The following is a 10,025-nucleotide window of genomic DNA, read 5'->3' as shown; positions in this document are numbered from 1 at the left end:
GCAAACATCTCATTTGTATTTTTGTGTTCTTGATTTTCTTTCAAATAGAGTTTTACTTAGCCTTAGTATAGTATTGTAATATTTTAATGCAGGGGTTGGTAAACTTCTTCTTAAAGGGCCAGCTAGTAAATCTTTTAGACTTTGTGGGTCGCATATACTCTCTCTTGCAACTATTTAACTCTGCTGAATGAAAACTGTTGTAGACAATAAAAGTGAATGGGCATGACTGGGTTCTGGTAAAACTTGATTTCAAGCAGCTGGCCATAAGCCATAGTTTGCTAACCCCTTTTACAATGCACAGAAAAAGTCAGATTTTCTGTCTATTAAAATAACCTTATATCCAGAAATGACACTACTGTTAATTAACTATTGTTAACCAAGTGTAGAGCATATCAGTTTGGAAGATTTCCCGTAAAATGAATACTGGAAACTGATACTAGTATCCTGAAATTTGTCAGGTGAAGTTTACAGTTTTTCTCTTGTAAAGATTTTAGAAGTGGGATAATAGATGTTTCTAAAGTATTCTTTTTTTCATCAGCAATGTTTGTGTTCCCAAGCACTTGGGTTAAGGGCCTCACCTGAGCTTCTGTCAGTGTTTACTTCAATGCAGAGTAGACATTCAGCTGCGCCTGTGTAGAGCCCCAACGTCAGTATTTATTTCTGTATCCAGAAGAGAGGAAAAGTAGTAAAATCCATGGGGCTGGGGGAAGGGAACAGGTATTATCTAGAACACCTTCTCCTATAAAATGCTGCTATTTACAATCCTCTTAAAAGCAGGAATGGTGTGACTCCATGGGGAAACTTTTCTTATGCCACCTTGGTTAAAAGCCTTCAGATCCGAGAATCAGGTAGTGAATTTTAATATTATGACAAAACTCAAATATCTTGTGCAGAGAATTAGTCATTGCTTCTTTTTGCCTTTTCCATATGTTGTTTAATTTCTGAGTATTCCTTGAAATAACCTGATGTAGTACAATGCTCTACTGGTGGGGAAAGGGAAACGTAGTGAGTGCATGCTCTGTACCTAGTTTGCTATTTTATATCTTATTTTGACCACACCACCCCACCCTAGAATGCCAGTTTCTGTCAGCATTTAATGAAGAAATAGGCTCCAAGAGAATAATTTGCCTAATCTTGCATTATCTTGTAAGTGTTTGAGCTGGAATTTGAACTCAAGCATGAAGCAGTATTTCACATGATTTCTCAGTTTTAAGTGGCTGTTTAAATCCCACCTGTTTCCCAGGGCCATCATAACTTACTAGGTTAGTCCTAGACCCTCCTGCTGTTCTTAACTTTACATGTACCCTCTACTTTTGTTAAAAGATGTCAAAGCATAAGCAGCAGCTTAATAAGGTGCAATCGTTTAAGATGTGTTTTCTGTTCTTCTCCAAATCAGTTATGAAGAGTTTTATGTTCTTCAGACTCTCAGTAAGAGCAGATCCTTGCCTCAGTCAAAGCGGTACTTTCCTAGATGTGAGTCTAGGGCATGTCTTGAAGAAAATGATCCTCAAGTTACTCCTTCAGAAACTCAATTACCGAAATGTTACTCACTGTTGGAGGGGGGTTTCACTTGATGTAAGTGTATAAAAAGGGAAACTTTATCTGATTACAGAAGTAATACACGTTCGTAAATTGAGACAAATATATCTCAGGAAGTGGAAGTCCATGTAATATTTCTCCTTTCCTGCTTTTCTAATTTTTGACTGACGTAAATTTTCTTCCATATACAGATGAATTTGTGTGTGTGTGTGTGTGCGTGTCTATACACCTATCCCTTGCTTTATAAATAAACCTATTCACTTTCTGAATTTGGATGGTGAGTCTGCGTACCAAGGAATTCATCCTTGGTTTGGCTCCTGAGTTGGTATTGTGAGAGTTCAGATAGTGAGGAATTTCTGCAATTTGGAATCATACTGTTACACAATTTTCTTTTTTCTCTGGTATATCTTGGGAGCATTTTAGGGAAATTTGGAGAGATTCCCTTTTCCACATACCCCAAATTGTCAGTGAGTAAAAGATTAACTTCTCCAAGGCATAATAACAGTAAGAAAGATTTTTTTAAAACCCAAATCCTTTATTTTCTATTCATTATTTCATTAAGAAACAAAACAGATACTACACATAATTTTAAAATGCTCAGGTGTTTGAAAGATCTGTGCAAGTGGTTCAGGACTCTCCCCTGCCTTGGGCAGGGTCAAGCACCGTGGACGAAATCCAGTTAACTGACTCTCCCTGGCCCTTTAAATACTATGGTGCTTGAGCAACAGTAACAACATTCCACTATAATTTTTGCTTATTTGGGCACTAGGAAGGGATTTCTTTTCTCCTAATAGAGACAGAACGGAATAGCAGGCATGCAAAAAATTTCCATGGTGGTATAAAATAAAAAAATTAAAAGACATCCTTAATTTATTCTAATATCTTAGTATAACTTACATAATTATCTTTTGGGAATGAAAAAGATGACCACTTCTCAGAAGAAAGAAACAGTGTCAGATATCCAATGGCCAAGAAAATCCTGGCCTGCTGAGACAAGATTGTCCACCATTCAATTCTTCCCATTATTTGTGAACAGGTGGGTGCAGTATCCTTTAAAGCATTTCAACCCCTTGTACTTAGCCATCACCCAAAAGCAAAGTGAAATGGGGTTTGTCTGGTTCAGCAGCAACAAAGGACCAGTGACATCCAGCTTGTAGATGACAAGGGCTCATGGCTGCCAGGCATGGTGACTCTCACTCTGGCAGCACGGAAACCACCAGTCACAACTTCATGTATGTAAAGTATTTATTTCACTAAGTCTAATTTCCAATTCTCTGGCCTCTTCATTTTGTGTTAACATATATTGTTAGATAATATTGTTCCATTTCACTTTCATCCAAATCAAGATGATGGACAGAATGAGGTAGTTTCCGATTCATCTCAGTGTCTTGTTTACAAAGATGAGATCCCTGGGTCTTATAAGTGATCATACAAATGCCATATATTCTTTAATAACATCAGTAAAGTGGTGTAACTTAGTTTAATTAAATTGTTACTCACACTTTTTCAGCCCAGTGTTAGAATTATATGGGTTTTTACCCTTAGTAGAACAGTGGTCTGATATGCGCACAAGGATCACATTCTGTATAGTGATGGGTAATTTCATTTTTGCATGTAACATGCTGTGGTGAAGTTTAAGAGTAAGTACACATCTTTCTTTTTAATAGCTTCATTGTATAGTTTACTTAAATGTACCATTGGATTGTTTTCATGTTTTTCATTAGGTACTATTATGAAAAGTATTTTAATGTACATTTTATACATGTATCTTCATATATTTGATATTTCTGTAGGAGAAATTAATAGAAATGTATTCAGAGTATGCCTTGAAAATGTACATGATCAAAAAGGTTTCTGAAAGATTCATATTAATGTACACTTCTACCAATAATGTGTGAGTGCTGATTGCCTTCCATCCTAGCCATTACTGTAGAGGGATATCATTGATCCTTTTGGTCTTTGCCAAACTAATAGGAGAATATTATAAAATTATTTTAATTATTTGTGATCTTTATTAGTGATTTATATTTCTTCTATGAATAATCTGTGTTCTTGATCCATTTTTCTAGTGAATAGTTCTTTTTAATTTTGTATTGATTTATCAGGACTTTTCATATATTATGAATATTAAGCCTGTGTGTCTGTAATGGAATTGATTTTCGCAATCTTTGAACTTGGTATTTGGTGAGTTTCTTCTTTTTTTTAAATTTAATATTCAGTAAAATGTAAGATGCAATGCCCAAGTGTGGAGTCCATGGAGACCTCTTAACTGCCCTACTTAAAGAGATATGCCAAAAATAAATGAATAAATAAAAGCAGGGAGATGTGCATGGTGGTCTGATTTGGAGAATAGATTTTTCATTCAAGATTTGTATGATTAAATATAACAAATGAAGAAATAACAAATGTATGGATTATGGATATATATACACACACAAATACATTTTATTTAAAAATTGTTTTGTGATTAACACAAAGTCACAAATATATAGCTTGATGACTATATAGGTATGCAGTTGTTTTGTTAAATAATTTTATGATTAAAATATAAATGGTAAATCATATAAACAAATATATAGGTTAATGAATTATTTTAAGGTAAATATGCTTGTACCCACCACCCAGGTTAGGTGATAGAATCTTGTCAGCCACCCAGAAGATGTTCCAAGGCTCTTTCCAAATTACAGCTTCTCCGTGTCTCCAAAGAGAGTAATCATTGTCTTGATCCAGTATGCATCTCTAATCGCTTTGTTCTGTTTTGCTTCTTTTTCATTCAATGTCTTTTTTAAAAAAAACTTTTTATTTTGAAATACTTCAAGCTTATAGGACAATTAACAAAAATACTACAAACCCCATACAGGGAACTTCAACATACCTGTAGCCAACCCTCCATCCCAGATGTCCAGATTGACCAGTTTTAACATTTTGCCGTATTTGCCATATCATTCTTTCTATCATTCCATTTTCTGAACACTTGAGTATAGGTTGAACATCATGCCCCTTGAACACTTAATACTGTCATGTACAATTTTTTAAGAACAAGGATATATTCACTTACTTACCCATCTTAAGTGTGGTTATCAAGTTCCAGAAATTCAACATTGATGTAAAGCTTATAGTCTATATTCCATTTTTTTCATATGTCCCAATATCCCTTTCAGCCTTTTCTTCTCCCTTGCTAGATCTCATCCAGGATCATTTATTGCATTTGTCATCGTCTCTTTATTTGCTCTCTTTTTTTTTATTATGGGAAAAAATACACAACATAATCTTTCCCAGCTCAGCCACTCCTAAGCATACTATTCAGTGAGTTAATCACATCTACAATATTGCTGTAGCCTTACCACCTTACATTACTAAAACCTTCCCATGTCCCCAGTCTCCCCATTATGCATTAACTCCCCATTCCCCCTGCCCCTGGCAACCTGTGCTGTGATTTCTCTCTATGCTTATATATTCTCCAGTATTTTCTTTGTAGTTATGATGGGGCTTAAATTTACATCCTAAATCTGTAACAATCTCATTTGTTTAATACCAACTTAACTTTAATAGTGTACACAAACTATGTTCCTATACCCCTCCATCTCCCCACCTTTATGTAGTTCTTGTCACACATTGCATTTATACTTTGAGTCCCAAACCACTGATTTTTCATTATACTTTATCTGCTTTTAGATCCTATAGGAAATAAGTGGAGTTTTTACTTCTTACTAAAAATACAATAGTACTGGCATTTTTATTTCTTACTAAATATCCTGCTAAATAGTACTGGCATTTTACTTCCTGCTAAAAATACAGTAGTACTGACATTTATATTTTATGCCTGTTATTACCCTTACCAAAGATCTTTATTTCTTCATGCGCTTCAATATATTATCTAGTGTCCTTTCAACCTGCAGAGCTTCATTAGCATCTCTTAATAGGGCCATTCTAATGGTGACAAATTTCCTCAGCTTTTGTTTATCTGGGAATGTCTTAATTTCTCCCTCATTTTTGAAAGACAGTTTTGCTGGATATGGGATTCTTTGTGGGCAATTTTTTGCTGCACTTTTTTCCCCAGTGTCTTCTTGACTCCATGGTTTCTGATGAGAAACTGGTACTTAATCTTATTGAGGCTCCCTTGTACGTGACATGTTACCTCTCTCTTGCAGCTTTCAAAATTATTTCATTTGACAGTTTTATTATAATATACCACAGTGTGGGTCTATTTGGATTTATCCTGTTTGGAGTTTGTTGAGCATCTTGGATTTGTATATTCATATCTTCCGGTAAATTTGGGAAGTTTTCAACCATTATTTGTCTGAATATTTTCTCTGCCCCTTTCATTGTGCTCTGTCTGGGACTCCCAAAATGTGTATGTTGGTATGCTTGATGGTGTCCCACAGGTTCCTTAGGCTCTGTTCAATTTTCTCCATTCTTTTTTCTTCTCATATTGAATGATTTCAAGTGTCTTGTCTTCAAGTTCTCTGATTCTTTCTTCTGCCAGCTCCAGTCAGCTGCTGAACCCCTCTAGGGAGTTTTAAATTTCTGTTACTGTGGTCTTCAGCAGTGTTTGGTTTCTTTTTTTTTTTTTTTTTTTTTTTTTTTAACGAATATAAAACTATTTATTGACCACCGTTCACCAGTATTTACAATAACATAAACAATATACAGTTGGATAACATTCTGATTACTATGAAGTTATTGTTTTCCTGGCTTCTGCTGAACACAAATACTGAAAAGATTGAGCCTATATGTAAGGCATATGTTGGGGTAAACAAAAAACATGCAGGTCAACAGTTTAGATTACAAAAGTCTTGTTTACCTATTTATGTCAACATGTCCTAAACTGCAACATCTTTAACCATCTGGTTAGTTTTCCATGAATCATGATCTTTTTAGTCAATACAGCACAGGGATTTCAATTCAAAGTTCTATAAAGGGATGGCTTTATAGAAGGGATCTTTAAACGACCATTTAACTAAGCCTTGCTTGGCTAATGAAAACATATTCGTTGTTTTCTCATCTGGGTGGGGAGATTGCTGGTTGTGGTAGATTTTCCTTTCAGTTTTGCAAGTATTTTCCATTTATATGACTACAGATATAGACATGGATTTTGCTCTGCTTTAAATTATGTAATTTAAATTATTTTCTATTTTATTTAAATTGTCCAATTAATTACTGAATCATCTATTTGGTTTGAAAGTTTATGACTTTACGAAAATTTTCAGTTTAACTTGAAGTGATTTCTTGCTCCGAATGATGGCATCCCAGAAGCACCACGGATTTACCCATGGTTGTGAAGTGCCATTTTTGTTTTGAATGGTTTTGATGAATGTAAAAAATAATAAAAAAATAAAAATTATGTATGTATTTATATATACACTCACACAAAAAATAAACAAAAAAACCTAAAATGGTCAGAATGGTCTCCTTAGGCATATATGGGCTTAAATGCAAGTTCTGATTCAGTAATGACTATGGAAAATTTTCCCCACATTTAGAAAAGCTGTTCTTTAATGCAAAGGAAATATACCATGGTATCAAATGGTCTTTTCTGACAGATGAAGCAACTACAGAAATCTTTTATTTGTTCAAAGTAACCAGTGATACTGATACAAAAACAAAACAAAAACCAATACCCCCCAAAAAACCGAACAACTCCAATAATACTACTTCAAAACAAACATATCAAACTTGATTTCCATTAGAACATATTCTTCATACTAATAAATCAAAAAACCAAGATCCAGATTATATATATATATAAATATATATAAAAAGCAATGCAAAACAATTATTGAGCTTCATCTTCTGGACAAGAATGCCAAGTTAGTCTCTCTTCATAAAAAGCAATTACAGTTTCCCCGAGCCGGAGTCTCACCAGGACGCGAGTTAAGAGTTCAGAATGACTTCCTTCTTGACTTATACCTTTAAAAATCTTCCCACTACATCAAAATGTGCCCTCAGATTTTCCATCAGACCTCTGAGCTGTTCCTCCCGGCTACAGGCTGCCCCAGCTGCCCAGACCAAATCGAAGAAGACCTTGGCCAAGCCCAACATAAGGAATGTCGTGGTGGTAGATGGTGTTCGCACCCCATTTTTGCTGTCAGGCACTTTATATAAAGACTTGATGCCCCATGATTTGGCTAGAGCAGCACTTAGGGGATTGCTTCATCGGACCAGTGTCCCAAAGGAAACTATTGATTATATCGTCTTTGGTACAGTGATTCAGGAGGTGAAAACAAGCAATGTGGCCAGAGAGGCTGCCCTCGGAGCCGGCTTCTCCGACAAGACTCCTGCCCACACCGTCACCATGGCCTGCATCTCTGCCAACCAAGCCATGACCACAGGTGTTGGCTTAATTGCTTCCGGCCAGTGTGACGCGGTCGTGGCCGGCGGTGTGGAGTTAATGTCTGACGTCCCTATTCGTCATTCAAGGAAAATGAGGAAGATGATGCTCGATCTCAATAAGGCCAAGACTCTGGGTCAGCACCTGTCTTTAATCTCTCAATTCAGATTGAATTTTCTATCACCCGAGCTCCCTGCCGTGGCCGAGTTCTCCACCAGCGAGACCATGGGCCACTCCGCAGACCGACTGGCTGCTGCCTTTGCCGTGCCCCGACGGGAACAGGACGAGTACGCGCTGCGCTCCCACAGTCTGGCCAAGAAGGCACAGGATGAAGGGCTCCTGTCAGACGTGGTGCCCTTCAAAGTGCCAGGAAAAGATACAGTTACCAAAGATAATGGCATTCGTCCTTCCTCCCTGGAGCAGATGGCCAAGCTGAGGCCCGCATTCATCAAGCCCTATGGCACGGTGACGGCTGCAAATTCTTCATTCCTGACTGATGGTGCCTCTGCCGTGCTGATGATGGCCGAGGAAAAGGCTCTGGCCATGGGGTACAAGCCCAAGGCCTATCTGAGGGATTTTGTATATGTATCTCAGGATCCAAAAGATCAACTTTTACTTGGACCAACATATGCTACTCCAAAAGTTCTAGAGAGAGCAGGATTAACAATGAATGATGTTGATGCTTTTGAATTTCACGAAGCTTTCTCCGGTCAGATTTTGGCTAATTTTAAAGCCATGGATTCTGATTGGTTTGCGCAAAACTACATGGGCAGAAAAACCAAGGTTGGCCTGCCTCCCATGGAGAAGTTTAACACCTGGGGCGGATCGCTGTCCCTGGGGCACCCGTTTGGAGCCACTGGCTGCCGGCTGGTCATGGCCGCTGCCAACAGGTTACGGAAGGAAGGCGGCCAGTATGGCCTGGTGGCCGCCTGCGCGGCCGGAGGGCAGGGCCATGCTATGATAGTGGAAGCTTATCCAAAATAATAAATCAAGAAGAGGTGACCTGAAATTTTTGTGAAACACTCACACTAGGCAATGCCATTTCAATGCATTACTAAATGACATCTATAGTTCCCAGCTTCTCTTAAGAAAGCAAAATTTGTGGCCTTCTGTTAAATATTTTCCAGTTAAGCCTTGCCAGTGTTCTGAGCTTTGCAGTAATCATGGCTTACTGCTCTTACAGGGATTTCTTAGTCACCAGAATCTTACCCATTGATACACTCAAGCTTCTTCTCTTTCTTCTTCTTTTTTTTTTTTCTTCTCTATTTTCATTAATGACTAAATGAGCAGTTGCAGTTTGGGAAAGAAGTTGGCTAAGATTTGGAATCATCTTTTATAACATTTGCAAATTATACTTAGTCCTATTTGTGTCCTAAAGATAAGTGTTTTCTATAAAATACAAACCAATGTGCCTAAATTAACTTAAAATAGAAAGATAATTCAGAATCTAAACCACACTGAAAACTAACAGTAAATGTATAGCTATATAAATGTCATCTCAGTCAACTTCAATAAAGTGGAGAAGTATAAGAGAAAAAAAAAAAAAAAAAAAAAAAAAAAAAAAGCAATTACAATTTGAGGACACTTCATGTTTGCCTCTTTTGCCAGCACCAAGTCTGCCTCATCTGAATCTTTCCATTTCATGAGAAACATTAATTCTCCACTGCTGTCCGTGGCACCAATTATGCGTTCAGGATCAAGACCTCTAGCAAAGCCTCTTGGTTTGTCCGCAGCATCTCTTTTCTTCTTTGATTTGCTGTCATCAGACTCACTGTCAGATAAAGATTTTCTTTTGGTACCATCTTTCTCTTTACCAGCTTTTTGAGAATTAAGGAATGCTTCAATTAACTCTGGGCAATCTAAATTTTCTTCAGGCTCCCAAGTATTGTCAGCATCTGTAAATCCCTTCCACTTCAGGAAATACTCCACCTTCCCATTCACTACACGTCGATCCAGTACTTTTTCCACCACAAATTCTTCAGGCTCTGCCTCTTCAACTTTTTTACTCTTTCCATTCTGCTTCTTTCCCATTTTTTGCAATGTAGTTTTATTGGAGGCCATTTTTTATTGCAGACTTGAAGAGCTATTATTCACCGCCTCCGAGCTGCTCCGAGTCCCGGGTCTGCAGCGTCTCCGGCCCTGGGCGCCTCCAGCT

General features: G+C 37.3%; 2 protein-coding genes across 2 annotated transcripts; one reads left to right on the top strand and one right to left on the bottom strand.

The window, feature by feature from the left end:
• Positions 1 to 6,129: 6,129 nt before the first annotated feature.
• Positions 6,130 to 10,025, bottom strand: LOC119506397 (chromobox protein homolog 3). The gene is made up of 2 exons (XM_037799432.1): positions 9,444 to 10,025; positions 6,130 to 7,379 (listed from the first exon to the last, which is right to left on the bottom strand). Exons 1-2 carry the CDS (start codon positions 9,929 to 9,931, stop codon positions 7,316 to 7,318), a joined length of 552 nt encoding a protein of 183 aa, XP_037655360.1. The 5' UTR covers positions 9,932 to 10,025; the 3' UTR covers positions 6,130 to 7,315.
• Positions 7,386 to 9,399, top strand: LOC119506095 (trifunctional enzyme subunit beta, mitochondrial-like). Its single transcript, XM_037798975.1, has one exon. It carries the CDS (start codon positions 7,427 to 7,429, stop codon positions 8,852 to 8,854), a length of 1,428 nt encoding a protein of 475 aa, XP_037654903.1. The 5' UTR covers positions 7,386 to 7,426; the 3' UTR covers positions 8,855 to 9,399.

The sequence above is a fragment of the Choloepus didactylus genome, chromosome 11, assembly GCF_015220235.1.
Source record: "Choloepus didactylus isolate mChoDid1 chromosome 11, mChoDid1.pri, whole genome shotgun sequence".
NCBI lineage: Eukaryota > Metazoa > Chordata > Mammalia > Pilosa > Megalonychidae > Choloepus > Choloepus didactylus.
Note: the sequence above shows the minus strand (reverse complement) of the source record. Positions and strands in the feature narration are given on the sequence as shown.